The 21815-nt window shown below is 38.9% G+C and overlaps 1 protein-coding gene across 1 annotated transcript in view; it reads right to left on the bottom strand.

The window, feature by feature from the left end:
• Nucleotides 1-21815, bottom strand: part of LOC104279416 (partitioning defective 3 homolog) — a gene marked incomplete at its 5' end in the record, with an annotated part of 82825 nt that overhangs the window by 5923 nt on the left and 55087 nt on the right. Inside the window, one exon of the mRNA XM_009876692.1 lies at nucleotides 18464-18680. Coding sequence (XP_009874994.1) covers nucleotides 18464-18680 — 217 coding nt within the window. The remainder of the gene's footprint in view (nucleotides 1-18463; nucleotides 18681-21815) is intronic.

The raw sequence follows: 21815 nt of genomic DNA, 5'->3' as shown, positions 1-21815 counted from the left end.
CCACTGAAATTCAAGGAGTCTGCGTAATATCCTTTCAAAATACCACATGCACACCCCACAGCTACCCTGCACTGTCCTTGCAGCCAGTGGTAAAGTCTTTCCCTGCTGTTCTCCAGTGGCCTTTGTGTAGTTGTGGAAGTCAGAAGAGGCAAAGCATGGGTCAAGTCCCCAGAATGCCTCCCAGTGTTGAAAACACTCCAGTTTGAATGCACTGGCCCATCAGAAAGATCTTACCTTTGTAAAAGTTTCACCTTCTTAAACGTGCAAGTGGGGTAGTCCCTGACTTGCTCCATGAACATTCACATGTGTGACACCTTCCCTGCAACCCACTAGCATCTGCATCATTGTGAAGTTTACTTCTTTACTAGTTTTACTCAAAAGGAATGGAAGACAGAATTAGGATGTATGACCCATAAATGACCCATGGCAACTTTCGAACCAATACTGTTTCTTCCATGATGCATATATTGAATGTCCTAGCACACCTGTGGAATAACTGCCCCCATTGCAGCGACTGCTCACTTAACGGTAACGACCAGCAGGTTAGCAAGCGCCTGAAGCACCTGGAGATTTTCTGGCACCTGTCTGAACCTGCGATGGTCTCATTCTCATTGCTGTGAGGCTGGCTGCTGGGATACTTGTTGCAGTTCTTACAAATGCAAATGAAATTACAACTTTCCTTCTGAAGCAGGCACGAGAACTGCACTGCTCAGGATCCGTGCACAGCCACGCTCCTTGCAAGAGCGAAACGGAGGACAGCATTTAAAAACGAAGGTAAGAACTACTGTTGGAATTAAAAAAAAAAAACCACAACAGAACAGTGCATAAAAGGAGCATCTGTGACACTGATGTTCAGACAGTCCTGGGAATCTAATGCCAAGTGCTTGTCAGTTGCTAAACTCAGTGCCAACGATTTGCCTGTGAGCTATAAAAACTCCACCTGTATCACTGCACAAGATACCAATGCACAGGCACAAGCTGCCGTGTGACGTGCAGCAAAATTGCATACTCTACTGCCTCACAAATTTAACGTATTAATGACAAAAGAAGTTCTGATGCTAGAGCTTGAGTTACACCACACACCTGCAGCTGCACCAGCACAACAGTGACCTGTGGCCACCACTTTTCCCAGTCTGAATCCTTAGAAGCAGAGCACAGAATATTACTCATGGTGGAAAATTAAGAACAAAAAGAAAGTGCACATTTTCTTCCTTCTGTTCATAAACATGTTCTTTCAGAGACATAGCTTAATACTTCTCTGAGGCCACATACTGTAGGATGATAGAATAATCTATTATAGTAACAAGATTTATAAATACAGGAACACTACCTCACATAACACCTAGTTTACTCAGTAGCTCTCTCATCTAAACCTTGTTATGAAAAAGCGTAGCTAAAAAGTAGTTTAATTTTGTTTTGTAACTGCATAAGCAAGAGCTTAAAACTTCTATAACTAACTGAAATACAGGTTGTAAATTAAAAATACCCCATCTATCCAAGAGTGTGAGAAATTGATGAAAGAGAGCAGCTGAAATCTTACTCACTCTAATTGCCAAGATACTCCAGGGTTCTACTTAATTTATAGCTTCCTAATTCTCCTTTTACATTAAGGGTTAGAGAAAGTTTCAAGATAAGTGTAAATGCTCAAAGTCATATTCACAGATCGACAGACTTAATCCTCAAATTCAACCAACAACAGTAATCACAGTAAGTGAAGAAATTAGAAAATATAAGAGGACTATTTTTTAAAAGTATGATCTCTAGAATATAACAACCAAGTCACATCAGAGGAAAGGACCATCCTCAGACTCTCCGATACTAGTTTGTCACATTATTATTAATAAGAAGACGAGAACATAGACCTCTGTGCCCAAAGGTTGACCTTCTGATAGGAAATCCCATGAACTCTGAATAATCTAATCAAGCTAAAATACATACCCAAACCTCTCTGTCAGCCCCTAGCTGGCTACTTTCAAGCTTACTTGCTTGAATGACTGTCACCAACGAGCAGGTGGCCTAATCCAAAGCCTACCACACTCAACAGAGAGGCACTGACTACCAAGTTCCTTCAGTGGCTTTGGGCCAATACATCAGAGGAACTAAACACTATGCGAGTCAACAGAGAAGGCAGCGTAGCAGAACATTTAAAGAAGTTTAAGCTACGACATGATGCCATACATATAAAATAGACACAGTGACATAAAGAACATGTATATCATTTTGCATAAATAAATATATAGAAAGAACAAACGAAGAAAGGAGGATGTATGTGTGGTAGCAACAGATATCGCACATTTGCAACTTATCTTAAAAATAATTTCAGTTTAAAAGAATATGAATCAGCATCCTTGATACAGCAAAAATAATATACATATAATCTGCTAAATGGATTTTACTCTGATGCGTTACTGATGAGATCATTGTCGTCTGCCAAATCATTCACATATTTCATTACAATAAGGAGCTATAGAAGAAACACGCATTAGTTGATTAATGAAAAAACACAAAAATTGATCGAGACAGAAGTTCAGTAGTGTTATGTTCCTTAACAGAAAAAAAGACCATCATTAAAAATTGACAAATGGTAAGTGTCTTGAGCTATTCTGTCAGTGCTTTCTGTCTTTAAGGCATGCTCTTTTACCCACAGTAGCAACGAGTATTGACGCACACACACAACGTAACACAAGTCAAAGGATTTTGCAATGATTTCTGTAACCTTTTTTACCCTGCTGTATCAGCAAAATCATATATTGCAAAAGATTATTGTGACATACAAAAACATTCTGTTGCTAAAAAATGTAACAAGCATAAACAAGGATTCGATATAGCACATTGGTTAGTGGTGACTAGAGTTTACAAGCCTTCCTTTCAAAGCAAAATTGTGCAAGTGCTATTTTTAAAAGTATGATTGTAAGTGCAAACATTTACATATTTGCCAGGGATTTCTAGAAATAGCCAGTTATCGCATCTAATCAAATTAGTGGATGAAATCACACTTGTTAGGAGGGAGTGGAATGACTGCTGGAGTGACTCGGCAGCAGCGCTGCCCTGAGATGACACAGAAGCACTGACATCCAGGCAGCAGGAGCAAGGCACCCTGATGTAAGAGCCTGCAGTCATAGCTAAAAATGAACATTTAAAACTCTTCGTTTTCCACAGGTTTCCTTGCCTATGTTAAAACTGATAAGGCATCAATCAATCCCTCTGGTGCAACACTCAGCAGAAGATCCCTGCTCAGACGGTTCCTGGAAAACTCTGCTGCTCCAAACCAAGAAAGTCGCACTACAAAAGGACACAGGTGACTCATGAAAATGAGTAATATCTCCAAAAAGGTACACTTGTACCTCTTCAGATCAATGAATTTTGCCTTCAAGAAATGCAGAAACTCACACGGTCAGCCATGAACACAGAAATCTAAAGCAGGAGAACCAAAGTGGTTATCACTCTGAATTATCAGCCCTCTCTGAAGTTGCTACCCTGTGCTTGAGTACTGTAAAGCACATGGAGGTCTTCTACCTTACGGTCATCATTTTCTCCCAACAGCCTCTGCCTCACTTTCTAAATATTAAAAATCATTTTTCAGCACCATTCAGGTCAGGATTCTAGAACATTTCATCAAACTAAGCGTACTCAAAACCAGCAGCCAAAATGACACATAAATTGCAAGGTTTCATGTGCAACATCACCGGTGATTCCCACAACAACTTCCTGGAAAGAAGCAGAAACAACATATGGGATTGGTAACCGTTTCCAGCCACTAAAGCTTAATTCGCCTGTCTTTGTGAGTCAGTATCCCAACTTCACAGAAAATGGGTATGATGCCAAACCAAGAGACATGTCATGAGGTTTCATTCAATTATTTTCATAAACAGTTTTGATAACATTTCCTGAAAGGCATGACACAACAGGCAGAATATTATTCACACCAAGTCGATCTCTCTTCACAAGTTAAGCATTTTTAATATTTACTACCAGAATAAAAATGGTGGATCTTTTAAAAACAGATTTCTTTTACAGAGGGACCATCTGTTTGCAAATTTCTAAACAGAAGATAATCTTCTTGCATTGCACCCATGACTGCCTAAAGCTAGCTAGAGCCACTGACAGTTCAAATAAATAAATAGATAGATAGATAAATAAATAAATAAATGTACAGATCAATCGATCAATCACAAGAAATAAGACAAAAACCCTACCAACTCATCAAACTACTACAGTTTAAAACCGAGCCAAGACGATCAAAGGAAGTGGGGGTAACCTTACAACAATAAGATTGGAAAGACAGCAGCAAGTCAGCAAACATCCAAGAGACTCTTCTGCTGTACGGCTGGATCTACTCAGTAAGCAAGACCACAATGTTCTAAAAGTCACCATAAATAACTCATTTCTATGGTGGTCAGCCAAAACCTGTTAAACTGTGGATTGCGGCTTCCCTGAAGGAATCAGGAATAAAAAAGAAAGCTTCTGCTTAGATACAACTGTGTTAGCAATCATCAATGATGGGAGCAACCACAGAAGCAGTACATGGATATTTTAATGGATGTTTCATAAACAGTCTAGGCATTTAAAAGTTTGTGTGGCAAAAACTGTTTAATGTTGCATATGTATTCAAAAAAGAGAGTGGTTATTTACCACAAAGTTACTTGCCCCAAGATTAAATTTGATACACTAAGTGTGTGCTATTTGTCATTGAAGAAAGTAGCTCATACAAGTGACACAGCCAAGCTAATTCAGTCTTCTAATAGATGATATATCCTTAATGGGCAACATATCCTTTCATTATTGTCATTTAATGTACTTACAAGCGCTCCTGTGCCCCCTCTCACACAGAATTTGTCCATCAAGACTGCTGCCCTGTTAGGTAATTCAGTACTGGGCAGTAAGACGTTAAAGAGTAACTGAAAAACTGAATAAAAATTGCAAACAAATAGTCTCGCTTATAAAGTAAAGAGCATGCTCCTGAAAAAGTTTGAGTGAAGGCCTCCTGCATGTCAGCTCCTCTTACACCCACGGTCTCTTGCTCACAGCGAACTGAGGAGGATACAAACTCTTACCCCAGGACTCCCCACCTGAAAACTGTTGCCCTGCAACCATGCAGCAAGATGGCTGTGCTTCTCTCATTGCATTTGTCTCACTCCATGGATTAGTTTCGAAATTGCAGACCAAATTAGATATTAATAATACTACACTGTATGCCTCTAATTACCAGTGACCACTAAGAGCGCTTGGAGAAACCATTTAAACCATGGCTACTCTTCAGCATGTTCCCTCCTCAACTATACTTCTAATTCCTGCTCTGTTCATTTTAATGCATTATTGTTTCAAAATACAATGCTTCAAAATTGCAAATTACGTCTGGCTCAAGGGCTGATTATAAGAAATACTAGCACTTCTGCCTCTGCGTGAATAACTCTGATAATAATGACAGATTGATTGAGCTCCAAGAAGTCCAAATGATGAGAAGGGTCAATTTGAACATTTCTATTAGCTTCTTTTGTTAAATCTAACACTTTGCCAGGCCAGAGACAAATACTGCATCTGGTTACCATGATTTTTTCCAACCCTGCAGAAGTACAATTTAGAAAATGGGTACTGGTCTAAAGACAGACCTTATAAGAAATGCTAATGAAACATAAAAACCCACCCATTTTACTGGCACTCAAGAGACATGAAGGAAACTAAAAAAAAAAAGGAAAAGAAAAATTACAAGGGAAATTTGCTTCAATGCTTTTCTGACAGAAAAGGAAAAAAAAAAACCCTTAGTAATACGAAGAGTATTCGTAACTCCATTTTACAACTGAAATGCTTGCCTGCATATATAAGAGCATGGTCTGCCTTACATACATGTTGTGAGCTACCACAAGGAAATCACTCAAGATGCTCACTAAGCACATGCAACAGGCAGAGAAACGAGGACACAAATACAATACGCCAACTAGCTAGAACTGGAAATTGCAGTAGTGTTAGTCCAACAACTTAGTTTTGCAGCCCTGCAGTTACACTGTATAAAATCAGCAAAGGTTAACAGACACACACAAAAAGTTAATCAAACTACTGGCAGTTCATCTGGAACCTTCCAAAGATTAAAACTTCCCTACAGATCTCATTACCTAGAAATGTTAATAAGTCAGTCAGCACTTTTTCTGTCAATTACTGAAAATCTTTGTTGATACACATCTCCCAGAAAAGAATCTCTATAGGATAAATTAAGTGATAGGTGATGTCTTTATATCTTTAGCCTCATTCGCACATTTACACTTAGAGGAGGTAGAGAAGGCACACACAATTTCCAGCAGAGGACAACACTGTAGGATCTGTGGGACAAGTCTAACCAAAATATCCTTAAAACCCAGAGAAACAAGCAGCTGCCACTCTCTTCTCAGAGGATGCGTACAACACTGAGCAGCAATTCCCCTTGCTGAGCTGTAGCACCTGAGTGCAGGTGGCTGCAGGTTACAGTTCAGGGTCTCCTGTCCCGTTCTGGGTTCCACAGTGCCTCCTAAGTCTCCTTGGGAATAAAAAATAAACTTTAATTATAAAAACAAATAAATTATGCCGACAGGATACTTCCACAAGGTGCTCTACAGCACAACTCAGTTCAGCTACATTTAAAAAACAGAGGGGGAAAAAAAGGTGTATCTTTTTGAGAGTCTGCAACAAAGACAGGGCTAAGGCAGAGGATTTAGCCTAAGCCGAGGCTCTGGTTAGCATACATTAACATGCCACTGCTGGCTTCATATACCCCTGCCTGTTCTATCAGCTGATACTCTGCCCTGCGGCATGAAAATTTAGTTTACAGACGCAGTATCTTCCAGGTGGAAAATGAAGAGCAAGACTCTGCTCTTCTGCAGCAGCAGCACGCCCAGAACAAACCATCTCTGGAGTGGATGCACCAGGACTCAAGGGGATCAGCGCTGCAAAGGCACTTTGGCAGCGAGTCCCTGCAGCAGTTGGTGCAGGGGCTTGCCCAGAACCACCTGGAGTCCCGGAGACCCTCAGCATCCTACAGCTGCCAGGTCTCAGAGCCTGAGCTGTCTGCACAGTAACCAGAGTTGAAATAACTGTATCAATTGTGATCTGCACCCCTGATTATTTCAGGGCCGAGCTGGGAGCAAAGATTTATTTCAGATTGAAAAGGTGTACAAATCAGCACCTGCATGGGATTAATTAGAGGTGAGAGATGTGGGGTGGTGAGATTGGTTTTTTGGTTCCAGCCACCGTACAAATAAGATCCTAGCACAGATGATCTCGCACCCAGATCAGCCCCAAACACACTGATATTTTTGTTCCCATTCATACACACTCATGCACTCTAAGATCCAAGTGACTGGGCCTATATTTATTTAGAAACCCAGACAGATGAAATTAAAACAAACCCAATCTTGACATCAAAGATAATCTGGCTCCTGAGATGCTCTTCTCCAAATGAGATCAGCTCTGCTCATGCTCAGTGCTGCACACAGTATACAGCGATTATCACTGTCATCTTAATATTTTTCCTAAGTATATAGCTTAAAATAAATCTTAAAAAAATACTGATGAAAATGGCACTGAGTCTTCACATTTTAATTAACTTGCACAAGTAGTTTTTTTTTCTTTTGCAGCTATAAAAGGCAAACAGAATTAGCAATGTATTTGAAGCTCCACAAATGATACCTGGACTCCTAACAGTTACAGATGACAATATTGTTGGTATCATTACCTGCTCAGCAACACCAGAGAAAAGAAATACCTCAACTGTAACACAAACATCTGAAACTCCTGCTTGTAGCATGATGCTGTGCTCTAAATTTCAGTATTTTAGCACTACAGGTTAAAGACAAAGACAACATCTATAATAACATGGTGAAATATTTGAGATTCATCTGTGTTATGTTGCTGTTGAAATGTGTAACAGAAATTCAGCTTGCATCCCAAACACTGCTGGCACACCTGTGTTGAATACGCTAGAAGCACTTGCAATGGGCATAAAAATATACTAGTTTCATTATTGTGGTACTCAAAAAATGCTGATATAGCTAAGATTCTAGATGTGTTTTTGTTATTAAAACCTCTTTTTCAGAACTTTTAGAGACAATCCATAAACTTTGCTTCCAGTTAGACAATCTCTCACTAAGTACTACCTATAACAGCACAGCAGAGAGAGGAGAATCTACATGCATTTTCAGTCATCCATCCACCACCCATTCACCTTCAAACTAAACTCAACAGCGGTATCTGGAAGCCACAGATTGTGTATGTTTCTAGCATAACAAGTACTTTGTATTTCTACAACATGGGAAACAACCCAGGACATCAAAACCCTTGGAGACACTAGCATAAACAAGGTATTATATAATTTTTAAAATTAGAAAAAAGTTCCTCTTGAAAGCTTAAGCAACCTGCCAAAATCCAGGAGATTTCTGTATTGCAAGCAGAAACAATGTAAGGACTAATTCTGCATATTCCATTGACAAAGCCAGGTCTATGTATCTACTGAACTAGTTATGTCTAACAGAGAATTTATCTACCAACACAGCATTAACAACATACTTTCAATGTATAATACAAAACCTTCAAAACAGCTGCATTAGTAGCATGCTATTATATTTGTTGAAAATAATTAAGACGACCAAGTAGTTCCATGAAATTATATTATATTCTTGTTCCTTTCAGGACAAGGAGTACAAGACTAGAAAGTAAAAGAGTCCTGAAAAAAGGGGTTAACATTTGTAGAAACTAAGATTTTATCTTCTGCAGAAGCAAACATTTAGAACTTTAATGTTAATCACATCATCAGCTAGCCCAAACATGCACTGTAGAACTAGTTCATGAAGTGAATGCATTCCAGCAGGGTCTATTTTACAAACATCTACAGCCTTTTCTTGTACTCCTGCTTATCATAAGTTTGCACAGAAGCAGTAAAAGTTAATATGCATTTGAACGCTACATTAACTACTGAAATGTTATTGCACATCAAAAAGGTTTACTGCTACTTTGCAAACGTGCTTACCTGAGTGCCATGAAATACTGACATAATGAATCAGATCTACTGCAATGCATTGCAATCCAGGCTTCACACTGGTAATGTTAAAGCAGCTCCTTGATACAGAAGTCATTCTACAGAATCTCTAAAAGACATTTTTTTATATGACATACTGCAAATTCTGTAAACATTTTGGAATTAGGTAAATATACCCCAAATCATCAGTAACAGGGCAGAATATATACACACACACGGTATTTTGTACTTGAGCGCAAAAGCATTGCCATGAGAAATCCTTGGGCTGCAGATCACTGAAAGCCTGGAAGACAGACCTGGGCAAGAACTGCCATGGGTGACCCTCTTCTGGTATCCCAGCCTTGGGAGCTACTACTGACCACTGTCAGAGACAAAGTATGGGGGTACAGGGACTTACCACTCAGTTCTGTGTGACTGTAGTCTTCCCACATTAAACCATATCGAATCTACAGAATATGGAAGGACTTAAAACAACTCTCTCCTCCTCTAAAAATAATATAAAATTCCTTCTTTTGTGACTGGCTGAACTAAAACGCCTGAGGTTTTACTTGACATCTGTCTGTACTTTAAGATGAAAAAGAAAGTATGAGCATTAATACAACGCAATTTTTATGTTCTTAGTCAAAAACAAGGTGACATTTTCTGGCGTAGCGTGAAATAGTAGAAAGGAAGATTTCTGTAGACTGTTTCTTCCTCAGTTCCTCAGAAAATAATCACCTTTCCAAGCTCAGTGGATCACATCAGACACTATTAGGTACCATATCAGCCAATCAAGCTTGGTATCCTAATGGCTGCCAGTCCAAGACAACTTAGAGTAAGATGCTTGGAAGCACAGTAAAAAATAGTCTCTTCCTTAACACTTAGGATGCAACGGGTGGCTCACAGTCACAAATGCATGCTTAGCTGCACTATTTCCTGTATTCTTGGTGTTTGAGGAACTGTGGCAGTGATAAGTCCCTGAGGGTAGTAATCACGTATCGCAAAAATCCTTTAAATTTTTTGGATGACAATCTAACTGTACATCCACATGTTTTTGCTCCATGAGAAGGATAAGTACACGTTGATTGATTCAGATTTTTTGTATCAGTGATTACTCAGTGTATCTTGTTCCTATCTCCTCTTACTGAGGACAAATACTTTTCACCAGGGGAGTGGTTAAGCACTGGAACCAGCTGCCGAGGGAGGCTGCTGAGTCTCCGTCCTTGGAGATATTTGAAACTCAACTGAGCGTGACACTCAGCTGATGAATCCTTGAAGCTGGAGTGCTGTGAGCAGGAGTTGAACCAAGCAGAGATCCCTTCCTGCCTGAATCACTCAGAAAGTGCAGTATTTTTAGTATTTTGTCAGTTCCTTTTAATTTTTTTTTCACTCTGGAAGAAGTCATCAACAGTTTCAAAGCGGGGGAAAGACTACTTGCATACCCCATTGGCAATTTGTTTCTGATATTTCCTTCTCTCTTATTTTCTCTACAAAACTTTTCCTCTCCTTATTTTTATCCTGAAACTACAATTTAAAAGCCTAAACAAGCCCTCTGAATGCCTTATACCCACTATTTTCTTACTGCATTCAGGGAAATGCAGGGTTTCATGGTACATCCTACTCCAGAAATCCTAACATCTTACACGCATTTTGCCATTTTCATTGAAGTGTTTTATAATTCTGTTTTTAATGATGATTTCTCTGCACGACAGTAGGACACGTGGAAGTCTTAACAGGAGGCATCAGCCTGCCAACACATCGTGAATACAGATCATTCATCCCGGGAAGTGAAACTCAGTCGTAAGTTGGAGCTTTGCCTTTTAGAAAAAGATCACCTGTCCTGCAGCTGCCAACTTAAGTACCTCAAGTAACTATGACTTAATAGCCTATGTCATCTTCAGCTATAAAAATATATTAAGTTGCATTAATTTTAATCTAAGACAACATTCCTGTTCCTGTTTTTAAAAAGGATTTTCAAAGAAGACTCTGCTTGAAAAATATAATCTACAGCATCCGTAATGCAGGTGCTATCAGGAGCAAATTAAACCTCCAAAGAACATTTCCAACAGATAATGAAACAAATGACATTAATAGAGCTTTTTATCTAACAAATCCTTCACATCTCAAGGCAGTATTTATTTACCATACTTTGTTAAGGACTAGCACGCTGCCTAGTTAGTCTTCAATTATCACATCAGGTGGAGGAAAAAATCCTATTTCTATATGAGCTAAAACTGAAATTGACTTTGAATCTCTGAACTGTCAACAAATTCTTCTCTGAAAAGGCTTGCTTTGCAGAGATTATAAAGTAGGTGTCATCCTTGACACTTGCGTTCTATATTCATCCGGCAAGCCTGGAAGAGAAGCGCTGCGGAACGCCGGGCAGGATGGCGCAGGGCTCAGCTGTCACGCCGCCTGCCTCCCTTGCTTGCTTTGCAGGCAGAGACAGCGCTGTAGGTGTCAAAGGTTCTCTATTTAAACTTGCTGACAAGCAAAGGAAGAATACAGGGAGAATATGTTGGCAGCCACTATGAACTCGTCTCTAGTAACAGGTCATCCTGACACTTATTTCTGGATGTTAGAAACACAAAGCCCTGATTCTACTGAAATTAAAAAAAAAACAAGCCCCATACGATATACCTCCATTAGATTTACAAGTTCAAGATTTACTCTGGGAAAATCCAGTGTTAAGAATACATAGAGCAATGCCCTGCTTTCTGTCAGAATGACAAACTGGAAAGCCACATACGATTATGTTAATCTCTCACTTCAAATCTCCCTCGCACAATCGCATACCACTGCTTTCTGTGTTTCGTTTAGAAGCCATAGAGTTTACTAAGCACTTAATGAAGCTGCATTCCTTAAATCCCTGACAGATTATGTGAAGTTGGTCAGTTTAGAACCACAAATTTGCCATTCCACTGCCTTCTGTCCTAACGACATCTTAGTCAGAAGCCGGTGTGTTTGGGACTGCAGGCAGTGAAACACGTTTCCTCACAGCAACTGATTCCACCAAGCAGCACCAACAGGAAGGCAAAAAACAGGAGAGGAAGGCAGGCACACAGTTTTTCTTTCCAAAAAAGAAAAGCTATTTTCAATCAAGCTTATCTCTTTCAGCCCCTTATTTACTTTTAATTGGACAGGAGGAAGTGAAGAATATGAAAATGCTTTCAAAGACATTTATAAGAGTCCTGGGTAATTGTCTGCATCAAAGATGACAATTTGCTGCATGGCTGATCTCATTTGAAAGGCTTTTCTGATTCTGGGAGTCCCAGTGGCCGGATGAAACTCTGAAAACGGATCAAGACAAAGTAGTCCAGAGCAGCACAGAAAAGAAGGTGCCATTAACAGTAGCCAACCTGCAGACAGGATGAGGACTATGCTCCTTCTCTGAAGCTTGAAAAGGCATCATGCTTAGACCCTGCAGCCAGAACCGTAGTGGGTCGCACATTTTCTAGTTCACAGCAAAAGTGGACTTAATGACAGTCGTGTCAGCTGGCTCATAGTAGTAACAGGAAAAATCCAGTGCACAAACGGCTCCAGATTCCATTTACCTGAGCAACAACCCAGCTCAGTGATCCTGATGAAAATTTCGGCACAAGCACCGCATGCTGTCGGCACCATTCTCAGAAGAACATTAGCAAACCCAGGTGCAATTCAATGTGCAAGCAACGAGCTTCCAAGTTTGAAATGATACAGCTGACAGGTGTTTAAGTAATAACCTCCTCCTCTGTGTGCCAAGAGTCAAGATTTTTGGTGTTTTATGCCGTTAGCAAAGCACTCAAGAAAAAAATAATATTCTAAGTTTTGTAGCTTGTTCCCATGTTTTCTGTAAGTCCATACATCAGTAAGAGTCATTCACCAATACAAAGACCTATTAGTCATGCTTCCAAAGGAAATGCCATTATTGCTGCCTCTTAAGCTACTGAATGATGAAAATCAGACCATAGATTTTATCTTTCTGAGTTTGAGGTATTTGCCAGTCCTGTTGATTAGAGTATAATTCAACAGTATTTTACACAACTCAGATACCTTTTTGTCATGTGCCTGCTTAAAAGTCTGAAGGTTGTTATTAAATGAAAGAGAAAGAAGGTAATTACTAAATCAATGGCATAACCCTTGTGATTTGCTTTTCATCTCTTCACAGACATGACGATGAGAAAACTTCAGTGAAACTCAGAATAGGCAATACAAGGAAGCCATGTAATAAGCAACAGTAATCCACATAGGTTATTCTCCCAAATGCCCAGTCAGAGGTCTCAGATGGCTAATGTGGTTGAAATGTCTAATTCAAAGCTACAAATAATATGTTTATGAATCTGAACATGTCCAGTGCACCCTGGAAGTAGCTGTGTGGGGGAAGAAAAAAAAAAAAAGACAACAGTATATCTGATTTCACCTAAACAAGGTTGCAAACTAAATTATCTATTTCCTCTCACAGAACTGGAAGATACAACACTGCAAGGCTCCCAATAATAATTTTAAATGTAACTAAATCTAATTAGGATTAGATTTTAACGGTTATCTGGGAATATTATATTTGCATTGGCTATCCAGTGCACTGATTTACCCATGTGCTACAATAGTTAAGAGAGGAATTAAAGATCAGTCACCATATGTTACAGCTTTATATCACCATCAATGTTACAGACCACATCTTGAAATACACAGCCTCCAGTACTAAAAACACATGATGAATTTTAAGCATACTGTCTTATACCATGAACTTCAATATACAGTGCTTATGTTTTCCATCAAAAAGTTCTATTTATGTGGGACTGAAGTATTAATTCCTACAGCAAAAAATATTTATTTCATACAACATACTTATTCACAATTGCATCCAATTATATCACATCTATTAGATATGCAATCACCAAAACCAATGCAGATATTTTCTTGCTTAAACCAAGGTTAAGACACAGCGTGCATACGCACCCATCTTTTGTCCTCCTCAGCAGTTCCCCAAATAAACTCAAAATTTGCAAATCCATTTTTATCCAGTCATATCAAGGTCTACTTGTTTTCAGAAGGTTTTTATGACTGAGCAGTGACTGTCCCTCTGATATTTCCAACAAGACATGACTTGATACCTTGGCCTCTCTGCTACTCCGCTTCCTCTGGAAATGCAGAGTTGCTTTTTTTTTCCCTCCTTATTCTTAACATCTCGGTAGTTCAGTGTTTTCTACAGATGTTCTTCAGAAACATCCTTTCCTCAGACTAATCACTTGCTGGGCATATTTTGTCTATCATCAAACTTACCAATAAGAGTCTACCTATACAAACTCCCTAGTAAGAGAGAAGCTGCAAACAAAATTAATACCCAAAAAAAGTGACATAATCACAGTGATGTTATAGTCTTAACAGGACCATGGTTCAGCGATAACCACAGAGGAAAAGTATATATGGCTTGAGGAAGCTGGGGAAAGATGTGGAGATACTACTTTGGTTCCTATTACTTCACTAGTCCAATCACCCATCCAGAAACTATATCCAAGCTTTTACACTGGGAATAAGCATGAATGAAGTACAGGGATTGTAAATTATCTACACCACCACAACAGATGTGTTATTTCCTCATCACCATCCTCATCATCCAAAAACTACAAATAAGAACAATCTCAAATATCCTGAGTGGATCCATTCATAAATCGGGGGCCGGTTAGCTCAGTGGGTTGAGTGCGGTGCTGACAACAATGACAACACCAAGATCGCAGGTTCAATTCCCACTCAGTCCCCATGTGTTGCCTGGTCTAGTCGAGAGGTGGCGTCCCTGCCCATGACAGGGAGGTTGGACTAGATGATCTCTAAGGTCCCTTCCAGCCCAGGCCATTCTATGATTGTATGTTTCTATGATATCTATGAAAATACCCTGTAGATGACGGGACAAGAGGAGGGGAAAACAAGGCGGCATATACAAATTTTTCTCTCTCAGGAGAGGAATGTCAAAGACTCACATGACATAGAAGCCCATCAAATTATCACTACCAGCACTAACTACAGGTGCAGTGTTTGAAACTGTGAATCTTCTTTTTTAAGCCAGCACTACAATGGCTTATGTATCAATGACTGGTTTTGTCAGGTTATTTTTTATCAAGAAGCAAAACCTCTACTGAAAAACAATCAGAATCCCTCTTAGTGAAACAAAAAAACTAGCAGAACTTCATTATCAGCTTTCCCAAAACTATTTGCTCAGCTGGCTGCGGCCATCCAGGCACACCCCTAAATGCCAGTAATGGAGAAGAGAGAACTGAGCAGTTTCTCATTTGGTACATGATTAAAGCCACAGGACATGGCACATGATCCTACGGAAGGGATAAGAAACAGGTAAAACAGGTAAAACAACTATATTCGGGTGTAAGCAAAACTCTGCAGCACCTGCCTCCCCTCCAAAGCTACCGGAGCTTTCTAGGTTAACTTCTGCCCTATATTTATCTGTGAAGAAAAACAGACTTCCCAGCCAAATGACAAATTTAAATAAATTCTGTTCTGTCCTGAAATGTCAATTTGAAAAAAGAAATACACACATGCTCAGACAGATTTATTTCACAGTGAGAAGGTTGAACTTTCAGACTGTCCACAGTCCAATGTCAGCAAAGGTCCTCTGGAAATAACAGAAGTGTGTGTCAGAGCCATGCACGCTGCACCCTGTGTTTTACAGTTCTCCTTCACGGTTACATCAATCCTTTTTACTACGTTTGATACAAGCAGTGACACAATGGAAGTGTTTGAAAGATTTACTCACGATTTTAACCTGCTATCTCAATATCCAGGGATTTCTTGGAAATGATGACTAGATGCTGAAGGTTCCCTACTGGGAGCTTCCACCTCACAATACAGTTTAATGAAGATCCCACTAGCAAATCCTAAGATTCTAACTGAAGGCAAGGAGACTTATTTTTGTACATCAGATAGACCCCACTTTATGAGCTGCCAGTTTCCATACAGCAATAAAAAACCCCTTGGCTAAATACAGACATTGAAATGAAGTGTCAGCTAACAGTAATTTCCCCATGCAAGTGTTCTTACCCATACAACCTAATGAAGAAAGATTATTTTAAGATAAGAGCGCTGAAAAGGAAGAGAAAAAGTGAAAAAGGAGAAAAGAAAAAGAACTACAAAAATATCACAATATTGCACAGAACCAAAACCACCCAATTATGCTTTGATCACAGCTTGAATTTTAAATGTTAGCGTCATCATTACTTTCCATCGCACAACTTCCTTCAGTGATTACTTGATATCTTATGATATGTGTCAGAAGTACAGAAAAACAAAGCATGTTATAGGCAGATGTAGTAGCTTATCTAGCAGGCTTAATAAAGCTCATCTCTCAAACATTATTGAGAAGCCTGTCAACAAAGGAAATCAAGCACTGAGTGGAAATGAGGCATAATGCTTAATTCCCTCAATCAGCATTTTCCTTCTTGCCAGGAGCACCTTTCTTGGGTGGGATGACAAGGTGCAAGCTAATTTACAGATCCAGGAGGAGTCAACCACATCCAGATAGCACTGCTCTCATGTTAATTAAGAGAAGATTGAAAAGTAAAGTTCCCTCAGAAATGGTAGTGGGGGAAAAAAATTACACAACAAAATGTTGACTGTTAAGAGCAAACAACAAAGAGACCATCAGATCTTCCTACCACTCAGATTAGAGATTTCAGAAGTGTTATATCAAGCATACAGACAAGGTTACTTCCTATTTAGCTGAGAGCACCTGATTAAAAACAGCATTAATTTCCACTTCCACACTTGGTTCCATCTAGACTATTCAAAGCTGCACAGGAACACCAGACATTAGGCGCTGAGGCTGGAGGGTAGAGAGGAGCTGAAGAGCTCTGCATCGAGCTGCTCTCTGGAACACAAAGGCTCCTCTTTTTGGGTGGGACTCTCTGCAAGTCAGCCCTTTGCTCGTGTACCAAAGCCTGCAAGATGGAGCAGCTAACTCACAGGTCCTTTGGGTACTGGGAATGTTATACAGGAGGAAACTGAGGACCCAAAGAGCTGCCCAAGCTCTCCAGATGCTATAAACACTTTCTGACAGAACTCACAAGACAGCACTCACGGTATCCAATAAGCTACTTAGCACCAATAGAATTTATAACATGCCTCAATTTTACCAGTCATTTCTGCTTTATGAAAATGGCAAAGACCGAAGAAAAGAACCAGTCAGCAGTTCCTATCTCCTACTTTCCACAGTGTGCAATGCTCTGCTCCAGGCTTGAATTTAGGCAGGCAAAACCCAGAGCACGAGGGGATCCCTGTGGGGCTCGCAGGGGATCAGCCTGAAGAGCTTGCCTCACATCTAATGCGCAGGATCATGTCTTAGGACTCTTCTGGTGTTGTGTGCCATATGTTGCCTAACTACCTGATATAATTTTTTGTTTTCTAAACATATTTTTTAATTAATATTTTCTAATAGACTACTTTTCTTCCTAATTAATATTTTCTAAATAACTAGTTTTTCTATTAACTAATTTTTTGATGATTCACAGACACAGAACAACTCTCAAGAATCCACATACTTACAACCTAGGTTCAATTTTTTTTTACAGGATAAACAAAGTAACAGGATGAAAACTGAAGCTCCACTTACATGTTGTCAGAGTAGAATCACTGTTAACGAATCTTAAAAAAATACAGGTATGTCACTTCAGAATTAAATAATGAATCACTGCATATACAACAGAAAACAACCACTGCCTTAATATTGTTTTTTCTTGGAAATATATTTATTTACTCTAGCAAGATAAAAGAAAGACTGATTTTCTTGCTCTTTCACCCCTTCCGACAAGTGATCAAAGATGTCTGTCATGTTTCACCATTTACTCAGAACAGCAGGGTGTCCCTCAGCAGTCTGCTCCTTTCAGATCACTTACGTCTGCTGGAGATGCCTCCTTTCAAAAAACCTCACTGCTTGGTAAAAACCAGGTCTTTCAGTGACCTTTTCTCCAGACTGGATTCTCAGAGCACACAACCTTATTTAGGTCCTGTGTTCCTTAAGAGAAGCATGCTGTTTTTCAATCTCAAACTGATTCATCTCTTTCACACCATGCCTCCATGATACCAAACAGTCTTAATAGTAAAGCAAAGAAAAATGCTCATTTAGTAACACGTAAGCTTTGGGTATAGTATTAGTGACAGCATAGTTTAAGAAAAGAAAAAAATAAAAAAAACTGTATGACCTGTCAGAATACATGCACTACTTAGACACGCCATCATAGACTCTTTCTAAGACCAAGCAATTTGTTGCTTAAAAACACTTTTCCCTTTGCTGACCCTTTAGCCTGCCAGCCGTCTTCTCTTTCATTCTGAGCTTCTTTCATGATGCTTCTCATAGGCTTAAAAATGAGAGATCAGCAGATCACATATATAGTTGCCTTGTAAAATACGGCCTCAGCAAACAGTCAGAATATAAATTACTAACTAAAAGACAAAACTTTTTTTTATAATTCATTCTACATTTCATCGCAAAGCACCTACCTGAACATGTCTCCTAAGCCTTTCAGCATTCCTTTCTTTGCCTTAATTTTATCCTTATCTTTATCTCGATCTTTCTTCTTTTCCTTCCCAGCCTTTTTTCTGTCGCCCTTATCTTGGCTTCCATTCATCTGTCTCTCCAGTGAGTGGGATGGTTGGTCACTTGCTGTGGACACAGATTCTCTGCCAGATCTTGAGCTCTCCTCTGTGTCTTCCTCCACTGAAAGCAAATATTAAGAAACATCAGTAGGATAAAAACAAACAACAAGGGCAGGCTTTTTGATACACTGCAGAACACATTTTGAAGCAGGATGTATGCACTCCACAAAATACTCAGTCTGCTCAGTTGGGGGCTTCCTATAATGATCATTTGTTGTATTAAATGCCTAAAAGCAAGGAATTCACCTTTGCAAAATACTCTGCAAAACATGACTTGTACTTTGTGGGTACTCTGAATAATGCATGGATTAATAAAGAGAATTAGCCCATGTTAATTGGCCCATTTAATTTCAGTATCTCAGTCACTTGAGGAGAGCTTTAGGAACACCTGCAAGAAGAAAAAAGAGCAGTGCAGCACACCCTGTCACTAAATTCTTAGTAATACTCTCATAAAAATAAGAAAGCCATTAAGGACTGTTAACCCTCAATACAAGCCATAATAGACTTTTTCTTCTGCTTCAAGTAACATAATGGTTTTGTCACATTACTTTATTTCTTGGAATAGCTTAAAAGACATCATGCACCATGATTTTTATTCTTGGTTGAGATGGGGCAGCCTGGGAGATTAGGGTGGGGAGACTCCATTCAGCAGAACAAATAAAATCCTTTAAGGGTAGATAACATGTTCCTTCTCTGTTTCTAATCCAAAACCAAGACTCTGAGAATCCTGAAGTATATTCAAGGTTCGATTTCACAGAGCACATGTATTTCAGAAAGTTTTAAAGAAAAATGACCAAAAGAAACAACCCATTCAAAACCTGAAAACTCCTACAGTAGTTTAGTGAGACAGAAATCGACCACTTGAAGCTCATGAGTGGGAATGCTGCAATCATTCTGACTTAACTTATAGCCAAGTTCAAAATTTGCCCTGCATGGCTGGTGAAGCTGTGACCTTTCCAGGAGCACTAACGTTTTATGTCACCATGTTAAAAGCAGGGCTGCATCATCTCGCAATTTTCCAAAAGACAGCACGAAGCAGCAGTTAGGCTCACGGATAAATACTCTGCATTGTCTCCTTTAGCTCTAATGAATACAAAGGCTTCAAACAACTTGTGGCAGTAGGATTTGGAAAAAAAGCACAGTTTTGCTTTATGTATACACAGTCTAAGGAAAAGAATTATCTTTTTTTAACTCAGTAAGATTTGGAAACGGCCATGGCTGATAGAAGGAAAAAAGAATTTTTTTTAGTTTAGCATGCTTACTACTTTTTATTATTATTCCAGCAAATATCATTGCTTCTGGACCTTAGCAATTCTTCTACAGGCAACGGAAGTGTGTAATTCTTTAGAAATTTCTCATACGTAGACTACCGTAAAATAGAAACTTGCTTTTCTTAATCATCATTCAAATGCACCTTACAAGTAATTCATTGAACCTGAAAAGTCTACAAATCACTGACTGAAAAGCCATTCAATATGGCCTCTTCTCAGATACTTGCCTACAAAATATGTTTTATTCATTAATATTAAAATACACAGATCTGTCCAGTAGACTTAGTACTCATTCGCTGAGTATCCCAAGATTTCTCGCAGTATTATCTCACCCTGGAAGATAACATAAACACATTTCAAGAAAAAACATACCATGTCAAATAAATCTCAACATTAATAAATATTTCTGAATCTCCACTAGTCCTCTGAAATTCAAACCACCAGGAGGGAAAAAAAGGAAAATGAAAAAAGTAAAAAAGGACATGGCTTGGTATCTCATGTTACCTTGTCTTCAGGACCACTGTGAGTTAAGCAGATGATACAGCTTCTCAATTGTAGGCAAAGTTTTAATATTTGGATAATTGTGTTTTAGAAACTTCATAGGCCTGTCCTATACATCCCTGCGTACTAGCTGTACTTTGACTTTTTTTGTTCACAGTGTTTTTTAACCTGTGTCTGGGATGATATTTAGTTATTATTAAAAGAGCACTGGAAAAACACTTCAGAATAGAGATGCTAATTTTTTGCATGTTAATTTATAGCTACAATCTGTTCCAGTTAAAACCAACTAGATATTTAAAAGACTGTACTTGCAAAAGAATATAATTAGTAAAAAAACCCATTAAATTTCTGACAAATTTTGAAGTCAAATGTTTACTTCACTGCTAGAATTTTAAAGACGAACCAGTTTTGACCTTATATTCATATAACAATACATTAAATTAATCCGAAATATGTATTAAGTGTACTGTGCTGAGTCCCTGAACAACTTGTCATAACAATGCTTCCTTTCATTATTTATTTTGCATATTCTATGGAGATAATATTGTCTCCTTTTCACACTTGTGCTGCAATAAATATTTGTCTATCACACACAATTTGCTTGCAATTAACTCCATAGCTTAGACTGAGCCCTGGGAACCAGGATGCCTGTTCTCCTGAAGTAAACACCCATGTCTCTACTGCAATAAAGAGACTTCCAGTTTTCTTAAAACGACTCAACATGAAGAAACTTGTTTCACTTTCATGCAGCACAGTCATTCTGCAATTAACATAGACCTAATTACTAGTGTTTAGAACAAATGCAAATGCTGCTCCATTAAAATTCAAGCCCAGGCTACAAAAGAAACTTCTAATTTTTGTTAAGTTGCAGTAATGACATTAGGTTACTGCAAAACGCAGAACGTATTTGTTTCGGTTCTGTTATTTCCTTCCTTCCCTGCAACCTCCTGCCTCCCCGCTGAGGATGCCGAAGCCAAAAAATTAAATTGGAGTGTACTTTAAACATCAATTAAACCTGAAAACTAGTGTCATTTCACGAACCACACCGTACTATGGAGAACTACACAAACAGGTATTATGAAGCTATTCCCCTAATTAGGCCATAAAATGGAAAAGATGCACATGAGGAATCAAAGCTACTTAATGTGAAGCTATTTTGCCACTAAGCTGCTGGGCCTCTTATTGTGATATTTAATACAGCCCTAGATTCTAGCAATTAAGATTCAGCAAAAGATTAGAAAGCTTTGTCGATCTCTCCAACTCAAATGCCTTGTTCTCATTCAAGACACTAAAGATAAACATTTTGCTTCCAATCAGCTATTCCAAGTATTAGGGAAACAAAAATAAAATAAATAAAAAAAACCAGGAAAAATGATCTGCAAAAGCTCAACACCCACACCTTTCCACAAATGTTACCTCTGACA

Source organism: Apaloderma vittatum, unplaced genomic scaffold (genome assembly GCF_000703405.1).
Source record: "Apaloderma vittatum isolate BGI_N311 unplaced genomic scaffold, ASM70340v1 scaffold8049, whole genome shotgun sequence".
NCBI lineage: Eukaryota > Metazoa > Chordata > Aves > Trogoniformes > Trogonidae > Apaloderma > Apaloderma vittatum.
Note: the sequence above shows the minus strand (reverse complement) of the source record. Positions and strands in the feature narration are given on the sequence as shown.